The 23,711-nt window shown below is 37.5% G+C and overlaps 2 protein-coding genes across 6 annotated transcripts in view; both read left to right on the top strand.

Annotated features, from left to right (window-relative positions):
• Nucleotides 1-14,550, top strand: part of IREB2 (iron responsive element binding protein 2) — a 49,158-nt gene extending 34,608 nt beyond the window's left edge. For both annotated transcript variants that reach the window (XM_019950396.3, XM_073801308.1), the window contains 10 exons: nucleotides 687-822; nucleotides 1,999-2,083; nucleotides 2,447-2,603; nucleotides 2,915-3,039; nucleotides 4,498-4,602; nucleotides 4,699-4,841; nucleotides 7,504-7,651; nucleotides 7,737-7,859; nucleotides 10,542-10,727; nucleotides 11,439-14,550. In XM_019950396.3, the coding sequence (XP_019805955.1) occupies nucleotides 687-822; nucleotides 1,999-2,083; nucleotides 2,447-2,603; nucleotides 2,915-3,039; nucleotides 4,498-4,602; nucleotides 4,699-4,841; nucleotides 7,504-7,651; nucleotides 7,737-7,859; nucleotides 10,542-10,727; nucleotides 11,439-11,549 (1,319 nt within the window). In that variant the 3' untranslated portion in view covers nucleotides 11,550-14,550. The remainder of the gene's footprint in view (nucleotides 1-686; nucleotides 823-1,998; nucleotides 2,084-2,446; nucleotides 2,604-2,914; nucleotides 3,040-4,497; nucleotides 4,603-4,698; nucleotides 4,842-7,503; nucleotides 7,652-7,736; nucleotides 7,860-10,541; nucleotides 10,728-11,438) is intronic.
• A 2,607-nt stretch (nucleotides 14,551-17,157) lies between these two features.
• Nucleotides 17,158-23,711, top strand: part of HYKK (hydroxylysine kinase) — a 31,066-nt gene continuing 24,512 nt past the window's right edge. The window contains exons 1-3 of one of the 4 annotated variants that reach the window (XM_073801304.1): nucleotides 17,158-17,795; nucleotides 22,111-22,461; nucleotides 23,371-23,510. In XM_073801304.1, coding sequence (XP_073657405.1) covers nucleotides 22,116-22,461; nucleotides 23,371-23,510 — 486 coding nt within the window. In that variant the 5' untranslated portion in view covers nucleotides 17,158-17,795; nucleotides 22,111-22,115. The remainder of the gene's footprint in view (nucleotides 17,796-22,110; nucleotides 22,462-23,370; nucleotides 23,511-23,711) is intronic. The other 3 variants (XM_073801305.1, XM_073801306.1, XM_004319379.4) reach the window with 3 other exon arrangements.

The following is a 23,711-nucleotide window of genomic DNA, read 5'->3' as shown; positions in this document are numbered from 1 at the left end:
TTAATTAGGTTTTAAGGAGCCTAAGTTTGACTTATGTTATTAATTTTGTTTTTATTACAAAGGTGAATTTTTCAAATTATATCATGTATCTACGAGCTTTAGGTTGTATCTGTTTTTTCTGTCAATTTAGAAGTATAGTTAATTAGCAGATCTTTTGATCTACTAGACATTTACCATAGCAGTGTATTAGATTCAGTTGAGACACAAAGGAAGTAAAAGATTATTGACAAGGAATATAAATGAAATCAATTGTATGTACATGGAGCAATTCATTAATCATATAAAATCAAGTATAATAAATGTTAAATTGCTATTAGTTCATTACGATTATAGCATTTAAAATGGTTCATTTAATGATATGTGTTATATGTGTACATGATGTTATTATATACCCTTTTACATTTGTGTGCATGATGCCATGATATCAGATTGTATATTAATAATTTATAATGTAAAAGCTAGTATATCTACCACAATTTTTTATTTGTTTTAAATGAAACAAATCAGTAGAATAAAGTGAACAAAATAATGACAGTAAATGTGTGAATTTTAGACTTTTACCCTAACCTGTATTGGAGATGACCTGTAAAATAAACCATAAACCCTTTCTTACTTCCTACTTTAATATGAGGGAAAGAGGGAGAGAAACATTGCCATAATAAATTATTGTTTATTTACTGTTGCAGGTCTTTTGGCTAAAAAAGCTGTTGAAGCTGGTCTGCATGTTAAACCTTATATAAGAACAAGTTTATCTCCAGGCAGTGGGATGGTTACACATTACCTCAGTTCAAGTGGAGTATTACCATATCTTAGTAAGCTCGGGTAAGTGATGGTTACCACTCTTTATATTGACATTGGTATTCAGCAGTGATTGAAACTACTTGTTAGGACCTTTCATATACAAAAAGAAGATAGAAAAAAACGCTTTAGTTCTACTTGTTGCCTTGCCATTACCACAAAATCTTTGAGGCCGTTTCACTCAGCAGACATTTACGAGGCATATTCAATGAGCAGCAAGGCATTGTGTTGGCTACAAAGAAGTAGGAGATGTGATCTCTAATTTAAAGATGGAAACACAAGACAAACAAGTAAAACCAAGTAACAGTGACAGACAGGTAAGGGATGGTACCAAGTACTGCATAATTTGCATGAGTCATGTAGATCATCAGTTTTCAGAACAGAGTAAGATATAGGTTGCATTATTAACTGAATAAATTGTCTTAATTGAGGTTTTGTGAGATTATTATATCCATTAAGCATAGGTTAAGTTGTCCCTGAACTTTGGAGAAAATAACTTATATTGTTTATGTACTCAAAAAAATAATTGATGCTAGCTGTGTTTTCACTGTGTATTTTGGAACATAGTGTCTTACGTAAATCAATTCTTTTGCAAAACTGCCAAGTTTTAGGTTTTTTTCTTTGTTTGGAAGAGCAGCTGAAAGTAATTTTGAGGATTATACCTGTAATTTTTAAGTTATATCATCTTGGAGTTTTTGTCAGGAGCTTTTCTTGGGTTTAGTTGGTTGAGAATTAAAAGATTACTCCTATCAGAGTACCCAATTACAGTGCCTCTTTGGGGGCCTTTGGTCGGATTGTTGCAGCCAGGTCCTCTTGATATTTGACAGTTTAAACCCCTTTGGAGGACAGTATAATATCGATTTTTTGAACGGTCATGTTATATTCCTAGCGAGTAGTATCTGAAGAATTTTCTTGCGTAGTTTGATAAGTTTTGTGTCAGATTTAGTTAACCAAATTTAACTAGGGAGTGTCCTAAGTATCAGGGCTCTTCAGAGGTTTGCATTCAGTACAGATAGCCTGGCTGAGGGTCAGACTTGATTGCTCAAAAGCTGTGAAATGAACATGTTGATGAAGGTTCCTGTGTTGTGAATATTCTCTTCAGCAATCTTACTACAGTGATGGAAATGAAAGATAAGACTTGTCCTTTCTTTACAAATGTTGTGATTTTCTGTCCAATCACATTTATTTTTTGAAATGCAGATTTGAAATAGTTGGCTATGGATGTTCAACATGTGTGGGAAATACAGCACCCTTATCAGAAGCAGTTTTAAATGCAGTAAAACAGGTAAACTGTGTGGATCAGTAAGACATCCAAATGGTTTTTCCTAACTGTATTTCACTATTATCAAAAATGTATATTAATGTATTTATATTTCTGTAGTCCTTGCATCTCTTGGGAAGAGTAACCTATCAATCATAAAATGATTCTTTGAAGTCATTTTTAGAACCTTGAACTAATTCCTTAATAGTGCAGGAATTATTTTAGTTTATTTACAGTATTGATAGTTCTGTACCTAATAATTGGAAATAATGCTTTTGGTTATCATGCCCTCAGAAGTGTAATATTTGAGATTTCTTACATGTGATTATCCAAATTTGTACCATCTCTTGAATTGAATATATTCATTTGTGTTTTTTGTTTTTTCAGGGTGATTTGGTTACTTGTGGAGTTTTATCTGGAAATAAAAATTTTGAAGGTCGTCTTTGTGATTGTGTTCGTGCCAATTACCTTGCCTCTCCACCCTTAGTGGTAGCTTATGCCATAGCAGGCACAGTGAATATAGATTTCCAGATGGAGCCTTTAGGTATCTTTTCCTTTATATGTATACATATATACCTGCACACACTTTTTTCCCCAAAAGTTGTACTTTTGAAATGTTTCCTAGACCGTTCATTTATTGAATTATTTCAGAAAATCTTATCACGATGCATTATTAATTTTTGATTCATATGAAGAATATATAATGTGCAAGTAATTAGTTCTTTCAGCTGCTTACACCTGAAGCACTCTTGTTGAATAATATACTTGGTTTCTGTGATGTGTCTTTGAAAAGATGTGAACATTTTGAGGGAGTTACTTTTTATATTAAATTTCATATGAAAAATTTTTAACCAGGTACTGACCCTACTGGCAGGAATATTTACCTACATGATATTTGGCCTAGTCGAGAAGAAGTTCATCAGATAGAGGAAGAACATGTTGTATTATCCATGTTTAAAGCATTAAAAGAGAAGACAGAGGTAAGACTCTCATTTGTTTCTTAAAAGGTTTAATAAAGTGGCAGTGTTTCTTTATTTCATGTATCTTTCTGAATAGAATCAAAATTAAAATTTGATTCTAAATTTGTTGGGAAACCCAACAAATATTTATTGAGACCCTAGTATGTGCCAGGCACTCTTCTAGCTGTTTGGAATATATCAGTGAAGAAAACACAAAGTTCTCAAGGGGAGAGGCAGATAGTAAACTGTAGACAGAATAATTAGGTAAATTACACAATATGTTAAAAAGTAATGAGTGCTGTAGAAAATTACAGAACAGGGTAAAGAGAACCAATTGTGTAAAATTTGGGGAGTAGATTGCAGTTTTATATAGGATAGTTGAAAACATGGTATTTGAGCAAAGTTTTGAAGGAGGTGAACAAGTTAGTCATATATGTGAACAAAGAACAGGGCTCGGCTTCCCTGGTGGCACAGTGGTTGAGAGTCCGCCTGCCGATGCAGGGGACACGGGTTCGTGCCCTGGTCTGGGAAGATCCCACATGCCGCGGAGCCTGCGCGTCCAGAGCCTGTGCTCTGCAACGGGAGAAGCCACAACAGTGAGAGGCCCGCATACCGAAAAAAAAAAAAAAAAAAAAGAACAGGGCTTACCAGGTAGAGGGACCAGTGTAAAGGCCTTAAGGAGGGAACCGTAATGAAGGCAGTGTGACTAGAACATAGGAAGTAAGAAGGATCGTGGTAGAAAATGATGTCCAGATTACATAGGGAATTTTAGGCCATTATTAAAATTTAATCTTTTACTCTGAAGTGAGATGGGGAGCCATTGGAAGGTGTGGAACAGGAGTGTCATAATCAAAAAGATTACACTGTCTTTGAATTGAAACTATATTGGGGCAAGAGGGTTGGGTAATAAGGATAGAGTCAGGAGGACCTATTGTATGTAGTAGTCCAAAGTAAAAAATGGTAATAGCATGGAACATTTGGGGTAGCAGTGGAGGTGGTGAGTAATGGTGAGATTTTGAACATAGTTTGAAGGCAGGACTAATAATACAGTGATGTAGGACAAATATGTTGGGAAAAAAAAGGTTTTCTCCATGATAATATTCTTAAATATTAAAAGTATACCCCAAAACACGCTTAATGTTTTAAGTTAAGCAACATGTTTAGATCTTTCTAAATTCTTTAGCTTTTCTGGGTTTCTGTAAAGTCGTTCACATTCAGTTTGTATTGAAACTTAACTCTTAGGGCATTCCTGAAAATCTGGTGTGCTGGAATTCGATAAGCAAATTTTATCAGTTCAGTCCAAAAATGTCATAATTTTATAGAATGCAGTATTTTAGCTTTCTATCCAAATGGATGAGGCCTATTTTCTTTTTTTAATTCTAACCTAAGTACTATGTTAATTTCCTCATTTTCATAAACCTCTTTTTCTGACTCCATTTTATCTCTCTTTTGGTTTATCAACCAAAACCATATTCACAGATGGGAAATAAACGGTGGAATTCTTTAGAAGTACCAGATTCAGTTTTGTTTCCATGGGATTTAAAGTCTACTTATATCAGATGTCCTTCATTTTTTGATAAGCTTGTAAGTACTTTTTTACTATTTGATACTTAAAAAATTGTTTGAAGTTTTAAAAACCTCATGAAGAGTTAAATGCCTTCAACATTTTTTACCTTTTAGACCAAAGAGCCAGTTGCACTCCAGCCTATTGAAAATGCCCATGTCTTATTATATCTGGGAGACTCTGTCACGACAGATCATATATCACCTGCTGGAAGCATTGCTAGGAGTAGTCCTGCTGCTAAGTATTTGACAAACAGAGGGTATGTGTACATGGTTATAGGCTGTTTTTGTTTTATCTTTCTCATTAATTAAGAGGCTTTTACTGGTCATGTTCCTTTATCCAGTAAATTACATGCTATCATGGGTGTCTGATTGTCTATGTATTTGACCTAAGCAATAACTGGGATACCTGTTGTACCTGCTTTTGCTTGTAACTTTAGAAATTGAAATTACTATTTTAAATTGAGCCCTTGTCCATTAAGTAAACAACTAATTGGAAACAGGAGTTCTCTTTTTCAGTGCTACTTTGTTGAAAAGTCAGATTGGTTTGACCTACCAAATAAAGCCTGATGGTTCTAACCATCTTCCAGTGTTGGACTGCACAATTTAAATGTGTGTATTTTGGGCTATAAAATGTACTTGCCTGAGGCTAGGCTTGATCTGTATCAAATCAAAAGACAATGAATTTCTGCTTCTCGAGTGTAAAATTTCACAAGAATAATAAATGTGAATGTGAAGGAGATCATTTACATAGGATATATAAATCCAAAACTAGAAAGATTTTGTTTCATTTCTGTGTGATTAATAACGTAGAGTTGCTCGGTTATCAAAGAACTGTTTTAACACCAGAGACAAAATTTTGCTAAAGGTAGAATTTGTGGTATTGCTGCCTGATTAGCTTTTTGATGCTTGAGCTATGCAAATGATAAGACTTTTCATTGAAATATCTTACAAAAATCAGTGCTACCTAGCTTTGTTTGACATGTAATACTGCATAGCTCTTACTATAATCTCATTAGTGCTATTGTGAAATCTGTGTTTGAATTTATTTTCTAGTTAATTGTAGTTTGGTGGGAATTAAAACACTTTTTGGTAGAAATTGCTAATAGCAACTCTATTTGGTGTAATTTGATGAAGATAAATGAGTTTGTTTTACACACGGCTTTTGTTCATAGTGGGGAGAAATAAAATAAGTTTTATTTCTCCCAAATATTTTTTAAAAGGTGATTTCCATCTTGGTCGTAATTGTGACAAAGATTCCAACCCCCTCCCAAAGAAAAAGCCACCACTTCTCTCAAATACACAATTTTTATATTTATTGTAATTGCTGATATGGATTTCTTAGCACAGTTAATACCGTAGTTTTCGTCAGTTAAAAATTTTATTTTTAAAGACACTCAAACCCCTCACCATCTCCATCCTGAAGTACAGTGTTTAAATGTACATCCTGAGATAAGATGTTTAAATTAGAAGAATATTTGTTGTCTTTACATAAAAGACCAAATTAGAGACTGATGGAAGTTGGTTGTTGATTGTTGAGATGCTTATGCTCAGTTTTCTCTTGTCCCTAAAAGGTCATTTATATAGTAACCAATCCAGTAGCAATGAATACCCATAGCACACAGATAATGGTGTCTAAATACCAATTCTTAGGACAAGCAACCAATTTGTCTTAGGGAAATGGTTGATTCCAGGTTTGGCCCTGGAAAATATACAAGATGATTCTAGATGTCTTATACCAAAAGCAAAGGAGCTATAGAGACTACCAAAGAGTGTCTTAATTCCCACCAAACTACAATTAACTTCCAGGCTTTCTGTCAAAAGGTCTCAGGAGCCAACTTGAATCTGTCACTGCTCAAAGATGGGACATGTTGAGCGTCAATAAAGAATATAACTGGAATGGGTTGAAACATAATGAATATGTTTAAATCCATGAGTTCATAATAATACTAAAAGAGGAAAATTAAAAACTCCAAGTTACCTTTGGAAGATGATGGGAAACCATCTCATTATTTAACAATAAAGTCTTTTCTGTATGGGATGTATTTCATTATAACCAAATCATTGATGAAGGAAAGTTTGTCTTCATAGAAGTTTTCCAGCTAAAAAATGAAGAAGGAATAAGAGAAATAGAGTATCATCATTTTGCAGTCCCTAGTGTAGTCTAGACAATGATGATCAATCACTGGTAGCATTCCAGAAAGAGAAAACTGGGTATCATGTGCTGCTGATGGAAGTACGACCTATGCAGCATTGTTGCAAAAATTAAAAACCCAAACCTTGTCAAGTCACTAGATTTGACATCTGGTTAACAAGAAATACAGGAGGGAGAACAACATATGAAATGATACTGTGGAGATGCAGTCAGCACGGTCTAGATATAGGAAACTACACTACAAATGACCTAATTTCTTTAGATAAAGTATAAGAGGGGACAAAATAGGAAAGGGAACATATAGATTAAAAAAGACTTGAGATCAACTGGATGAATTTATAAACCATATTTGGACCTGATTGGAGCAAACCAACAACTAAAAAAGTAATAAGAAAACCAGGGACATTTGAATATTGACTGGCTAGCTGGTATTAAGAAGTTTGGAGGGTTTTGTTTGTAACAAGGTAGTATTTTTAAGTCCATATCTTTTAGAGAAACATACTGAAATGTATACAGTTAAAATATGATATCTGAGTTTTCTTCAGAACAGTCTAATGGAGGATGATTATAGAAGAAACAAAGATTCCATGAATTGATTATTGTAGAGTAGTGATAGGCACCTGGGCATTCACTGTTCTGTTTTCTCTACTTTTGTGCATGCTTGAAATTTTCCATAATAAAAAAGTGTTTATGAGTAAGTTTTACAATTTAATAATGTGATTATTTTCCATCTAAAATAAAAACTAACTTTCATAACTTTGTTGCAGCCTTACCCCTCGTGAATTCAACTCTTACGGAGCCCGAAGAGGTAATGATGCTGTGATGACAAGAGGCACTTTCGCAAATATCAAGCTTTTTAATAAGTTCATTGGAAAACCAGCTCCCAAAACAGTTCATTTTCCATCAGGACAGACGGTAAGGATGTATACAGAGTATTTAGGCAGTTGCTAACTAGATCAAAATTTGTATTAAAATTTCTTATGTTTGTTTTAATCTACAGCTAGATGTATTTGAGGCTGCAGAGCTGTACCAGAAGGAAGGTATCCCACTGATTATTTTAGCAGGGAAGAAATATGGTTCAGGAAATTCAAGAGATTGGGCTGCCAAAGGACCATACTTGCTGGTATTGATTCTTAAATTTTATCTTAAACTTCAAAGAGTTTTAAATATTCCCTTTTGTCAGTAACATCCTGTCAAAGTTCATTTTGTTCACTTAGACTTTGTATGCCTACTTGGATCTCATCTGTGGGTGTTTTTAAGTGACCTTATATAATACATTGTACTAATCTAGTTGCATTTTAATACTCTGAATTTAATTAAAATTACATCAGTCTTACTTGTGAAAATAAATGTGGTAGAGGGAAAGGATATTCTGTCTTAAATTATTGCTTTATAATAATAATTATTTATACCCATTGGTAGTTTTACTTGCCCCCTTTTCATTTAATTTTCTATGATTTGCTCCATCAAAGGTTAACGACTCAGAGATAGTGGGCCACATTTTACTTTTATCTTTTTCCAAATAGGTGATATTGGTCCCTGGCTGTCTGTTAGGAAGACATTTCTGTTGAAACTGTTTCCTTGTTGAAGAGCAAATAGGAAATCTGTTGGAGAGAATAGTCCTGTGACGTGTGCTCTCTGCCATTTCATACTCATACTGTGCTTCTCTTTACAATTGTAGTTGTTGAAGAGGCTGGTCAAAATACAGCCGTCACAGCTATCATAATCATACAAACGTCATTTGTTTTGAATCTTTAATTCCCCTCCCCCTTAAAATGTAAATACTCTAAGGAGTTGTGGGAATAAGTCTAATTCTTTTGTCTTTGTAAGATAATAATTTTAAGTACCAACATACTTCAGAGATACTCCAGTTTCGGTTCTTCACCGCTGCAAGAAAGTGATTATCACAATAAAGCGAGCTGCACAAGTTTTTTCGTTTCCCAGTGCATATAAAAAGTTATGTTTACACTGTACTGTAGTCTATTAAGTGTGCAACAGCATATTTAAAAAAAATTATACACACTTTAATTAAAAAATACTTCATTGCTAAAAAATGCTAACCATCATCTGAGCCTTCAGCAAGTCGTATAGTAACATCAAAGATCACTTGTCACAGATGGGCTTCCCTGGTGGCGCAGTGTTTGAGAGTCCGCCTGCCAATGCAGGGGACACGGGTTCATGCCCCGGTCCGGGAAGATCCCACATGCCGTGGAGCGGCTGGGCCCGTGAGCCATGGCCGCTGAGCCTGCGCATCCGGAGCCTGTGCTCCGCAATGGGAGAGGCCACAGCAGTGAAAGGCCCATGTACCGCAAAAAAAAAAAGATCACTTGTCACAGATCACCATAACAAATAAAATAATAATGAAAACATTTGAAATATTACAAGAATTACCAAAATGTGACACACACATGAAGTGAGCAAATGCTGTTGGAAAAATGGAGCCTGTAGACTTGCTTGACACAGAATTGCCAAAAAACTTCAATTTGTTAAACACAGTAGCTGCAAAGCTCAATAAAAACAAGGTATGTCTATATCGTGAATATTAATTATAGGTATAGGTTCCCATTTTTTCCTCAAGTTTTTTTAGCTTTTTTTGTTTTGTTGTTGCGGGCTTTCCTCATATAGCTGTTGATCCTTGGCTGTCCATTCAGTTAGACATTAAAAATCTGATTACAAGCTGTAGTTGTGAGCTGCGTTTTGTTAGTGGGCCTTACTAATGATAAGCTACCTTTTTCATTGAGATAGCCCTATATGTTAGTATCTGTAAATATTTTCTCTGGGCCATTCAGTGAGACCCATTGAAGAAACAGACTTACTCCCCCCATTTCTGATAGTATTCTCACCCAGACTTCCCGTGAGCCTAGTGTTCCTCTTCAGTCTAGAGCATCCATCCTCTATAGGGTGATGGCACTCCCAAGGGGTGCAACAAAATCTTACTCTTCTTATGTATGAAGTATACATAGACATATACATATATAAACAGATACACAGTGTATTTGTGACATTAAATTTGGGGGGGTGGTGGGCAATGAGGAGGAAGATGTGATTAGACGGGAAATGTCTAAAACTCCTTAGGAGGATAATAATGAAAAATAGTAGAGAAACATGGGTCTTTAGCTGATTTTGTTCGGAGAATAGCGTCCTCTCTTGTGTGGGAACTGAGCTGGAGATCTTACTGCTTTTTATAGACTTCTAACTACTATCCCAGTGTTCTGAGAACCTCATGCCTCTGAGTCTCAAGCCTTTTCTAGGTTCTTTGTTGCAAATTGACTCAAATCTTACTGGTATCACCCTAGTTTCAGTTTATCAGTTTGTAGTTTCAACATTGTCTGCTAAGTCAGTTACCTGTCTCTGTTTTCTAAATATTTATAGAATTTGCACATCCTATTCCCTTTGTTGCTATGGGTTTACACTTCTTTATTCTTTTATTTTAGTGGCAATTTAAAAGGGAGTTTTGATGAACACATATGTTAGATCTACCATAATTCAACAGAAATCCTCCTGAGCCCTTTTTGAGTTTAAAGCAGCCGCCCCCAATTATAGAGAGCGCTTACTATATGGTAGGCACTGGCAGTACTTAACCCTGGAGTGGCCGAGGGCAGTTAGGAGTTAAGGAGCTACTTAGAGAAAAATAACCTATAAAAGATTTCTTTAAATACTTTGATATAACATTGACCTTTAGTATGGGGTGTTGGGTTTAAAGTTTTTACAGAAAAGCCAAAAGTAGAATTTTTTTCCTTTTAAAATACTCAGTAAAGCAACTTTCAGAGATGAATGGAGGAAATAAAATGCATGTTTGTTACAGGGTGTGAAAGCTGTTTTGGCTGAAAGTTATGAAAAAATTCACAAAGATCATTTGATTGGAATTGGCATAGCTCCACTTCAGTTCCTTCCAGGAGAAAATGCAGATTCTTTGGGCCTCTCTGGCAGAGAAACATTTTCTTTAACATTTCCTGAAGAACTGTCTCCTGGAGTTACATTAAATATAAAGGTATATCTAAAATTCTCAAATATATGATTGTGTTCTATATATTTAAATAGATGGTTGTAAATTGAGTAAGAAACAATTACTGTAAATTGCATCCTAATGTCAGTTAGTGAACAAGTTGTAGTTTGAGAAGGCTCTGTTTTCTCTGTACTTAAACCGATGTTAATATAGTTGATGTTCTCTGAGGAAAAGTAGAAAACACTGTATACTTAGTCCAGAAGGAAGACATGGACTTCCAATTACACACGTTAACTTCCTTTTCCTCGTTATCAGCTCTCTCTGTCCTGATCTAATTTTATCCCAGGCACGTACACCACTTTAGGAGAAGCCAAAATTGAGTGTTCAGGGTTAGAGTAACACAGACTTTACAACCAAGAAGAAAGGAAAAAGTAGCAATATTATATGCAATGAATATTTAACATAAAATGACCATGAGTAACAACTTCCCTAATTAGTAAGTCAAAATCTAAATCATTTGATTTAATGTTTTAGGTGATGCGATACTTGTTATTTAGAATTAGGGACTAAAATAACATGTTTTTCTACTTAGGTGTGAAGCCTATGGTTTGGTATCTTAGGTGTTCTCAAGCAGGAGAAATGTTTCTCAGACAGAATATGAGTATAGTCATTGAATATGAAGACAGATGGTCTTAACCACTAAGTAAAACTTTGTAGATTTTACCACTCATGTGAGATGTTTTTGTTTGTTTAAAGACAAGCACTGGAAAAGTATTCAGCGTGATTGCTTCCTTTGAAAATGATGTGGAAATAACATTGTTCAAACATGGAGGATTATTAAACTTTGTGGCACGAAAATTCTCATAGTATCTACTCACCATGGATACCTTTCATAACTGGTAACTGCAAACAAAGCCTTTTGTGCTGGACCCAGGAATCCTTACCATGGAGCTGCAGGTAGTCCCAGTATGCTCACTTATCTCATCCATGGATGTAAATGATTATGAATCAACGTAGTGACTGAAATGAAATCTTCTTGATTTTAAATAATATACGAATGGTGCTATTAACATTGCTAAAATCAGCGTGTGAAGTGTGTTGTGGAAGAGGCCTGTAAGTATGGGGGGATATTTTATCAGACCATTTTGTAAATAAAGGCAGAATTTGAACTTGTGTTAAAGATTCTTATATGAGTAACCTTCCTGAAGTCTTTCGTTTAGTTTTGCACCTATAAAACTGTATACTACTGTTTGTTGGTTTAAGAGAAGCAGATTGAAATATAACAAGCCAGATAACTTTAAAATTGTGGAAGGTGAAATCTGATTTATAAGTGGATTTTCAGATATATTCGTTCCTTTTCAGAATTGAGTTGCACATAGTTGTCATTCTTAGTTTGTAATATAAGCCAGGGTTATCCTAAGTCTCAGTCTAACTGCAAGGGATAGAACCTGCCCCATACACAATCATTCTGTCCAATCCAGCCAAGGTTTCCTCCACATCAGAAGGTGGACTGTTACAGAATACAATTGATTGCGTAGCACCATGTATTGGCAGTGAAAATATGTATCACATATGCAGCCCTTAATTTTTCAGTAATTTGCTGCTGTGACCCTGGCAAGCCTCAGATGGCATTATATCAATTGGATTATTTTGCTCACTCTGTGTGATACTGTAACTTCCTATAACCTAATATTTTAGCTATTATTAACTAAAATTCCACACTCATTTATGGTTGCTAAAGAGAACTTTAATCATTGAACGCTAACATGATTTCCTCTAGATTTTAAAATTATCCACCCTAAATTATATGGTTGCTCAACCCTAAACAGTTTTTAAATGTTGGTTACTTCTTAATTATTTAAATCGATTTCCTGTCATTTTGAATCATTTTACCTGGGAAGCATGATACTATTAATTATGTATGCTTTTGCTAACCGTCAGGATAAAACACTTAAGTTATTGCTGTCTGAATACTGTATTTTCTCTATTTGCATGTCTATTTATCACATCAAATGTTATGTCAACAAGAAGTTTGTCAACTTTTAAGAAAAAGGTTGGATAATTAATTCCAAAAAGTCCTATACCTTTTTTTTTAATTAAGAAATTAAACTTAGCAGGCAGAAGGTTAATTGTAGTGATTTTTTTTCCCACATGGAGATCATCATATGACCTAGTTAAGTTACTGCAATTCAGAATTAGCTCACATTGCACAGAGTAAAGAATTGTTTTAAGCTAAAATGCTGAAATTACCAAACCAGTGGGTAAAGACCACTGAGAACTTTGCACATAATCAAATCATACAATCTTTTGAAAATATTCTGCAAATATGTATTTAGACAATTAGGTGGACTAGAGTTTGGCAAAATGATTTCCCTTTTATTTAAATTTTTTATAAATATTTTCTTTGATACTTTCAAATCACGTGTTCTTGATATTTTATAATGCTGTGTATTTGTCAGTGCATATGTTTTTAATTTACATGAAAACATGAATTAGGGATGGAGAATTTACAAGTTGAACATTAAAATATCTGTTACAGGCTTTGAAGAAATGATAATCCAGATTGTTACGTGTGGGGAAAACATCTGTTTCATTTTTAAGCCATACTATAATATAATATGTAACCTACGGGCAGAGGCCTGGGCATCATCATAAACAGCACATCTAGGAGATGAAAAGATGATAAAGCTAGCCAGCTGTGAATTAAGCATTTAAATTTCCAGTCTACCTAGTCCAGTAATAATACAAGCAGATCTTGTATTTCAGGAATAAAATCAAGGTTCTCTTAATCTCTTGCTTATATACAATGAACCAAAAAGCTTGGTAAGCAATGGCTATCAATTTGTGAGGAGAGTCATGGATGTGTGTCCCAAAGCATACCTATATTTCTGCCTCCAGCCAAATTCTGTGTTTGCAAAAATGTGGCCCCTGTTGGTTTTTATTGTTTTACTTATCTCCTTTGTTGAATATATCTGGATAATTTGGTGTTCTAAAAAGAATACACAAATATTGTGGCAGGAAGTATAATAGGCCCCTTAGAGAAGCAAATTAGTGTTGTGAATTTAAAAGTACAATTTCAAAGGTCATTATCAACAGCATTTTTGTTATATTTTAAGAAACATTATGCTACATACCATTGCCATATTTCATGCCTTTGGGTTGCTAATCACTGAAAATGTCATCCAGTCACTGAATTGCCATTAGTATACCTAAAAAGTTTCCAAGATGACAGTTGTTACTTCCTGTTTTATCTCCAAGCTGACATTTGAATGAGAGGTATTAGACTCCCTTTAGCTAAATTGCTCAGTTTTTCACTGGGAATCAAACTTCAGTGGTACTAAAGGACAAAAAGTACAGCTAAGACCTAAATCAGAATTCTAGTTGTTTGCATATATGGTAACAGTGTTGTGTGCATTTGCCTTCTCAGTGTTGAGTGAGAGGATGAGGAGAAATTATTTGACATTTTTCTGTGGTTGAATTAAAAGACACCTTTCTTTTGCCTTTAGGTTTAGGAGAAAGTGCTAAGATACTGGATGTTGACCCTATCTTAGTTTGATTTGGAGTTATAAAAGAGAGGGGAAGGAGGTGGACTTAGTCTTCTTTAGTGACTTTTCCCCTAAAGTGTGATAGTGCTGATGTTTCTATCAGTTTTACACATAGTATGTAATTATGAAACCATATATCTCACTTAAGTAAATATAAATCATTGTCTATTATTTAAAGCCAACAAAACAGTATAACAGTTTTAAGTTCAATAATTTTAAGTATTGTATAGAAATATATTGGAGGCAAAGTTCAGTTGATGACAATTGTGTATATGTTACTGATGCTGTAAATTATTTTTAATAAAGAAAATTGTATTATCACATATTTGACTCTTGTTATAAAATATTTTGTGGTAATTGAAAAATAAAATATGATAACTTAAAAAGAAATAGGATACCATCCAGAAATTTCTCTTCAAACATGTTAGTTAAATGTTCAGACATTAGTTATTCCCAATATAACTGCCAAAATGAGAATGAAAACCAAGATAAAGTTTGCAGTAGGAATAGCCTCGAGGAAACAGTAAGTAAAGTTGAACTTGATTCAAGGGTTGTTCCAACTCGTACTTAGATTCATGGAATAACATTTTTAGAGTTGAAAAGACTAATCTCTCACCCAAAGCAGGATCCCTTGTCTAAATAACATCTAACTGAGTGACCTTTTCTTGAATATTCAAGAGATGGGAGACTGCTAGGCAACCCATTCTGATGAATAAGTTGGACCCTCCAGAAGTTGCCCTGAACATAACCTCCATACTCTAGATCTTTTTTTATGGAGGTAATTTATGTTAAAGTGAACATTTAGGACTGAATTCGTCTCATGCTACAAAGTTGTGTATTACAGGAGGAAAGGGCCTTTTCTTGATGGATGCAGGATGGAGGGGCTATGTTTTCATGAGCCTCTGTGCTTTAGGACCAGCTGGTGGTGTCACTTCCTCCTTCCACTGGCTATTCATCAGTGCTCTCTTGAAGCAAGTCATCTGGAGCCGGGAGCCAGGGCCATGAGCCTCTAAAGTAATGTTTTGTAAGTATGGTCAGCTGCCCACTGATCTAAAAATATCTGCCCTTTCTCCCACTCTTAATAGCAAACTAAATGAGTAATTGAAATCTACTAAAATTTGGTATTCATAAACTAAAATTAGTACATTATTAGTTTTCTAAGGATTCCAATTCAGTATCCTAAGACATTTGCTTTACAATATCAACACAGACACATGGTGATAGTTTGAATATTTGAATATCCAGAGTTTTCAAGGAAGCCTCGTGCAACACCAGTGTTGCGTTTTCTTAGTTTATGGTTTTCACTTGATGCCACTTTTACTTTTTAATTATAAGTTTAGCTTCAGCTTGTTTTAATTTGATATGAGTTGCTTGGCTGGTAAGTTTTCCAAAACATCAGATTATAAAGCTTGTGTTTAGTATACAAAAAGGGAACATTTTTTGCAGAAGCAGATGTAATCCCCACAGAATTTGCTTGTGTAATGACAATTGTGTTGTCTCTGTGAATTTTGTGTTTACATGATGATGGCACTGAATTTTTAGCCTTTTAAACAACCTGCAATATATAGTTGTATCATAAAACTAGTGGGCTATTATGTTTTATAGGATGTTTTATAATATAAAATCATATCTATAATCTCACTCTTCAGATTGTTCATTTTGTTTCACTCCAATTTTTGATCACTAAACTCTTTGAGAGCCAATACCTAAGTGTCCTAGTGGCCAGGTGGAGAAGGAAAAAACTTGTTAATACAACAGTGACATGACATTTCTTGTCTATCAGATTGGTGGAACTTTTTTCATTATCACGGTATCCAATATTGGCATTACTGAGGAAAAACATGATTTGGTAGCATGTATTAAGAGCCTTAGAAATGTTCATTCTCTTAGACCCAGTAATATGACTGAGCAGTGTATCTTAAACAGTAACCAGATCAATAGAGGTGGAATAGTGAGAGGGTGGAGAGAATTCAGGACCTGCCTGAGGGAAGAGAATGCAGAGGGGCCTAACCAGGCCATTGGGAGTCAGGTTCTGGTTACAGATAATCCAAATCAAAGTTTGTCTTTGACACCCTAAAGGAATGAGACATCAAGAATGCCGCCCTGGGGCTGTAAAAAAAGCCCTGCTACTTGGAAATTAGAAGTGAAGCAGATAAGAAGCATACCTAAAGGGAGAAAAGAGGTGATCTCTCAATAGGTGGTTGACAGCGGTTTGGGAAACCACCAAGTCAATCAATCAAGGTCACTCTAACCAGAGTGTGCTGTATCCTGGGGTGGGGGGGGGGCACAGGGGGAGAGGGAGATGTGCATGGACAAAAACAGACCAAGTTGCAGACATGAGTGATGTCTAGAACTCTCCTCCATTAGAGAGAGTGCTCTGTACTATCAGGTTCTGCTTGGTTGCAGACGTATATCAAACTGGCTATCAGAGCCAGATGACCTTGACAATTAAGGTCACCCAACCAGCCTGGCTGTTATGATTCCCAAGGCAGCCTCCTGATAATCATGTGGTTCTACACTTCCCTGCAGAGGGAGAATACACTGATTGAACTACCTAAATAAGGATTCTGATCCAATTACCAGTTCTCAGTGTAAATGAATCACTTACCACACCAGACCTGAACTGTGGTCACCTTAACCCCCCGGGATGACCTGTTAGGACGGCCTTCAGGCTTCCTTTACATCTTGAGAATAGAAAACTCGGCACTGTGCAAGAGCTTGAACTAGAAGTTGGGTGACCAGGTCTGGTTGAGGCTCTGTGCCCTCTAGACTTCAGTTTCCCCATCAATACAAGGAACGTGTGGACATAACTGATAAATTAGACGATTTCACATTCTAACATTCCAGTATCCCGGGAGAACCAGGTCCTGTGCAGAACGCTGCCCGGTCAAACTCCCAGGTCCTCCGAGCTGAACTCTTGATGTTTTGGGGGACAGGATGGGTTTGAGGCCACCTCGGCCACGCTTGCGAAGCCTCTGGGATACGTGTTTCCAGCAGGAGGGAAGGGAGGGCGAGGAGAGAAAAACGAGGACGCGAATTCTACCCAGACAACTAGAATCCTGGGATAAGGCCAAGAAGCCTCCACAGCTACGTGGACTGGGAGGAACTGCAAGGTGCCACTCAAGAGCTGAAAGCCTGCTAAATGGCTACTCACCAAAGGGAGGGGCGGGGCGAAATCTGGAAGAGCCAATCATAAACAAGAAATCCAGTTTTGTAGTGAGGTGGCCGAGTTCTGACTGGGGTGACCACCGAGAGAAGGCGGGGTGGGATTGCAGAAAGACCATCCGAAGCCCGATCTCGGAATTTCTGTTTGCAGCCTCTTAGGCCGGGGACAGGGCTGGAATAGACCAGGTCGGCCTGGACGGGCCTCGCCTTCCAAGAGTCTGCGCTGATTGGCGGCGGTGGGATCTCGAGGAGCCAATCAGAAGTCAGGACTCTCGGTCCCGGACGAGGGGCGGACCCAGGAGCTGCGAGTCAGGCGAGACCTCCGAGCTAGAGCGGAGGACTGCGGCTACAGTCCCGGGCTGCTGGAGAGCGGGAGTCACCTCAGGACCTCGGGTCGTTGCGGGTGAGCTGGGTGGGGAAAGCAGAGTCGAACCCCAGAACCCTCTGGGAGGCTGGCCCAGAGAGCAGGGAGGCTTGCTGCAAGTCGGGCCAGGAGTCATGAGCCTCGGGCTTCTCCCATCCTTGATCCACGTCAGACTCGCTGCGTAGGTGATGCACAAGTCACCTTCCTCCCTGGATCGCACCTGTAACCCAGAAGGGCTGGGTTGAGATCCCAGAATTGGGGCGAAGGACCCGAGAAGCCATCTGGTCCAACTCTGCCAGACCTGTGCGGAGACCCTGACAGAGGGGAGGTACGGCGCCTGGCACTCACGGCCAGGTGTCTGGTGGGAACAATTTCTAGGGCTCGACTGGACCTCACTAAAGTAATAACGTTCTGAACTTGTGTGGCCTCCTTCTCCCTTATTTTCCTGACTCTTCTGCAGCCCGCTCGCCCACCACTCTTTCCCTCTCACCCAGAAGGAAGACACTCACAGCACCTGTTGTCTTCTGAAAAACTACAGATTCTAGGGCTTCCCTGGTGGCGCAGTGGTTGAGAGTCCGCCTGCCAATGCAGGGGACGCGGGTTCGTGCCTCGGTCCGAGAAGATCCTGCATGCCGCGGAGCGGCTGGGCCCGTGAGCCATGGCCGCTGAGCCTGCGCTTCCGGAGCCTGTGCTCCGCAACGAAAAACTACAGATTCTAGTTTCCCTGCCTTTCTGTTTCCTGATTCTCTTCGAGGGTAAACGGCCCCATGAGCCTATTGAGTAAAGGCAACCCTCCTTTCGTTAGTTCCTCTGATATTTAATAAGAGTCTGGGCTGGGGGTACAGAGATTTACTGGGTATAATCCTTGCTCTCCAACCTCGGAAGGGCATAGCAGAAAAAATTGCAGGTCAAGAAGGGCAATTTGGAAGACATGCTAAGGTAGAATTTACTAGACTTGGTAACACTTTGAGAATGAGGGAGGGGACTCAAGAATGACTCCTGTTTATTTTCTGGTATACTTTACACAAAGTGCAGAGTTTAAGGTCCAGCTCCCCTGGTTGTAGGACAAAGGTTTTGAGATTCTGGCATAAGCCCTGGAGTTGGAAAACATTTGCTTCCTGAGTGCTTTCTCAGAAGCCAAGTGAAACACTGTTGGCAGGAAATATAGATCAACTACCTACAGGATTTGAGTTCCCTTCTTTGCCCCCTCCACCCATGCAAAAGACATTTGGTTAAGACAGACATTTCTTAACATATATTTCTCTGTATTTACTTACTTACAGCAGCTGACTTGATCTGTGTCATTAGTTCCATAATTTGGAGTCTTTGTAGACAAAGAAAAAAAGGCAAATTTAAGCTCAAAAAGAAAGAACTTTAGAAAGAGAATGTTAGCACTAGAAGGGATTTTTAGGGATGATCTAATCCAACTCCCTTTTAGAGGAGATGTGAATAGTCAAAAATTTCAGACGCTAGGTATAAAATATGTTTTATTTCTCCCAGCAGAGCACCTCTTTTCTTCATTAAAAAAAAAAATTGTGGTAAAATACACTTAACCAGCACAACTTTTTGTTAACACCAGGCTGTCTTTTGATGGCTAGAGCTGCCAACATTGCTTTACATTGCTTTAGAAAACAAGGACGCTTCATGTAGAGGCTTAACAAACCCCATTCAAGAATGTTACAGAAACATTTTCTAGACTGGAAGGCAGATTGGCCTTCACTAACTGCCTCTAAGCGTCCTTCCAACTTTAAGTATTTATAATTCATATCAAATTCAGAGTTATCCTGACATCTTTAATGCTTTAGGATTTGAAAAATTGCTCCAGGATTTCATCTTGAATTTAAAGCTTTAGTTCATATTACATTCTGAATATGGGCCTTACACCTGTTTATAAATCTCCAGAAGGAATGTTAAAATCCCATGTGAAGTCTTAAGCCCATATACAATGTGACGGGATATATTGGTTCCCAGAAGTTTCAGGTGCAAAGATGGTTTCAAACCCCATTTAGGTTTTGTCACGTGTCTTTAGTAAACAAAATCTGAACGACTTAATTTGCTTCTGAAAGCAAATGCACTGGTCAGAAAGCAGACATGAGAAGCAATTGGCAAGAATGCAATAACTATAACAGGTGGTGGAAACCTACAGCGGCACAAGGGGCTATGCAAGTTTAGAGGCAGGAGGAATCACTTAGGTTAGGAGGATCAGGCAAGGAGGGATGGGGAGGGGACTGGCATTTGGGGTTTATACTCTTATCACTTGAGTCATCAGGCTATAGTCTTGGGGCTGAGTCAGGGAGGGGGTCATATAGGAGAGCCCTAGTGTGCCTCCCTGAATTTTATCCCTTTCCCTTCACTGGAATAAGTTGGACTTTGTCTGTCATAGATCTGAAGTGATTAGACATTAACAGGCATATGCTCTGATTTGGGGAGCTCTGAGAAAGTCCTAAGATCCCACCCCACCATCTGTCCTAGCCAGTCTCTCACAAAGCCTTTTTCTTAAGGTAAAATTTATATTCAGTGAGATTCACAGATCTTACTCTGACCTAAGTTTTAAGCTAAATTTTGACAAATGTTTACACCCATGTAACCAAAACCTAGTCAAGATACAGAACATTTTCCTCCCAGAAAGTTGTTCCCTCATGCCACCTTCTTGCCAGAAGCAACAGCTGTTCTGATTTCTATCAACAAGAGCTGTTTATGAGATTCTTTTTATGTAACATTACATCCCTTGAACAGCAATCTAACTTGCACCCTAAAATGCAACCCATCCCCAAGATGTTATTAATTATTTACAATTTACTATGAAGGAAGGGTTGGAATAAAACTATTTTGGGAAAAGGGGGAGGCGAGATTGCAAAGATCTTAAATATTTGGGTCCTAAAGGATATTCAGAAGCCTTACATTGCCTCCTGTCTCTCTCTCTCTCTCTCTCTCTCTCTCTAGATATATATGTATATATATATATATATATATATACACTCAGGAAATATGCCAAGTATGTGCAGCAGAGGGTGACATTATCAAGGGGAAGAAAACAGTCTCCCGCATCCTATATATCCAACTCATATTTACTAACTCAATTCAAATCCATCTTCTCAAGAATATCCCTAGGCTGTAGTAATTTCTGTCTCCCCTGAATTTCTACCACAGTTTTTGTAGATATTAATTTCGTAGGGCATAAACTCAGAAGCACCTTTACTTTTTATAAGCGACCTTATTTATTTATTTATTTATTTATTTATGGCTGTGTTGGGTCTTCGTTTCTGTGCGAGGGCTTTCTCTAGTTATGGCAAGCAGGGGCCACTCTTCATCGCGGTGCACGGACCTCTCACTATCGCGGCCTCTCTTGTTGTGGAGCACAGGCTCCAAACACGCAGGCTCAGTAGTTGTGGCTCACGGGCCTAGTTGCTCCGCGGCATGTGGGATCTTCCCAGACCAGGGCTCGAACCCGTGTCCCCTGCATTGGCAGGCAGACTCTCAACCACTGCGCCACCAGGGAAGCCTCCTTAATTTTTATTTTAAGCCCCTAGTCTGCTTAATAGTAGAAATTTTATTCTTTACAATTTAAGGTAAACTTAGTCACTTCAGTGATAATTCAGTCATTTCAGGTTTATACTCAATTCAGTGTTTTCTTTGGCATTCTATCAGTTTATCACTTACTGCCTTATAACTTGTTTTGAACAGCTTTTATGTTTTTTATTATTTGGGATATCTGTGACCATGAGTTAACTTTTCAGAGCCCTCTAAGTGCATTTCCTGTCTCCCACAGTGCTTCACGTGATGCTTTGCACATCAGCCCACCCTTCAAAGTATGTGCAATAAGCTAGATGATGACCTTTATAATTTAACACAGAAAAGTAAGATCACTGTATTTGAATTTATATTTTAAACCAAAACTGATGGTAATATAGTCCAAAGTACATAATTATGGATTAGGAGTCTAGAGGGCTGAGTTCTCACTGTAACTTTATATATAACTTTGAGCAAGACACTAACCTCTCAGGACCTAACTTCCCCCTTTAAATAAAGTTCATGGTACTGGGAGGGGTGGAGGAATTGGTGATACCAAGGCAGTTTCCTGGTCTTCATTCTGTCCCTGGGAACATACCTTTTGCTTGAGAGGTGAGTTTAGAAATCATTTATGGTACAAGGATTTTTATTCACTGCTTTTTTATCTCATACACTCATTTAATTTTTTTAACTTTATGAGTGAAAATTCATAATCAAGAGAAATACAGAATCAGTACTGGGAAACATTATTGGTCTGTCTTAAGAAAAATATTTTAAATAAGTATATTCATTATATGTCCCTTTTCTAGTTTATTTGTTTGGGGTTTTTTTTTTTTTTCCTTAGAAATAATGTCAAGTGGAGGTGGTCAGCAATCACAGGCTCTTACCAAACCCACTTTCAGTGAGGTACAAGCCTCTGCATTAGTGGAATCGGTATTTGGATTAAAAGTTTCCAAGATCAAGCCACTTCCTAGCTATGATGACCAAAACTTTCATGTATGCATTTTAAGAACCAAAGACACTACAGATGGCCCAAATGAGTATGTCCTCAAAATAAGCAACAGCGAGTCAAGCAAAACTCCAGACCTGATTGAAGTGCAGAGTCACATCATCATATTTCTGAGAGCAGCTGGATTTCCAACGGCCTCCATGTGTCGTACTAAAGGAGACAACTTAACCTCTCTCATATCAGTAGGTACGAGACTACCACTGGTCGTCACCTGTCCATGTGCATTACTGCATTTTGGCTACAAGTAGAAATATCAAGAACAGGTACGTCATTCCAAGCGTAGACAGGGTTACTTTTTCAGCAGTTGGGAGAAGCCACAGCATCACCCAAGTAGAGACTGGGGCTGTGATTCAGAAGTGGTTAGAGCCTGGGTCTGGTGTAACTCTTCTGCCTGGGAAGGATCTGATGGATGAACAACTAAAGGGACATGTGGAAACTAAGGGCACTTTTATTTTTAATTAGGAAAATAATTAAATATTTTTATTCATCAGATCAGCTGTATATTTCAGTGCTGTGATCTTGTAGAAAGAACACAGAATCAGGAATTTTAGATCCCAGCTCTGTAATTACTGTACATGTGACCTTGGGTACACAACTTAAATTCTTAAGGAAACCTCATCTGTGAAACTTGGTTCCTCTCAATTCTAAATGCTAAGATGTATCTTTCTTTTTTTCTTAAGATGTATCTAATAGAGCTCTCCAAGCAGCAGTTTGTCCCTAAAGAAGCCTGTGATTCTGAAACACTCATTTCTTTATCATTCCTTCCTCGATTTTAAATTTATAAAAAATGTTTTTTAGGCCTTCACTTACCAGAGCAGGTGATTTATGTTTAGAGCTAAGGCCAGCAGACTTGGGGCCACAGTTATGTTAGTATGTAAATGGCTGGTCCCAATGTCCTAATGTCTGTCTGTTGTACCTGCTTGCTTGATCCATTCGGCCCTGCTTCACAGAATCCTGCTGACTTGTCCTAGGTTAGCGTGTTTTTTCTCTTGTTCTGTATTATTCTTTGCAATAGTAATTGGAAAGGCAGAATAGCTTCTCCTCTTTTTTTTTTTTCAAGAATAATTGACAGGATATATACTTCCATCCATCTAGATAGCGGCTCTGAAATCAAAAGCTACTTGGTGAGGCTGCTGACGTATCTGCCAGGAAGGCCTATAGCTGAGATTCCCAGCAGCCCCCAGCTATTATATGAAATTGGAAGAGTAGCTGCCAAGTTGGATAAAACACTGGAGGTAAGATCTGGAGTTTTATTTTGCTTATAAGAATTTTTTATGTGTTGGTTTTGATTTATTTTATTTTAAATACACGTAGGGTCAGACTCTCTTTTTATATGGCGCCTCTTAACATGTGTTACGAAGGAAATAGGGTAGTAGATACATACATTTTATGACAGTAAAAGATTTCTTTCTGCCCAGGTCTGTACTTTACTAGTC

Source organism: Tursiops truncatus, chromosome 2 (assembly GCF_011762595.2).
Source record: "Tursiops truncatus isolate mTurTru1 chromosome 2, mTurTru1.mat.Y, whole genome shotgun sequence".
Lineage (NCBI taxonomy): Eukaryota > Metazoa > Chordata > Mammalia > Artiodactyla > Delphinidae > Tursiops > Tursiops truncatus.
This window is presented reverse-complemented; position numbering and strand designations above follow the sequence as displayed.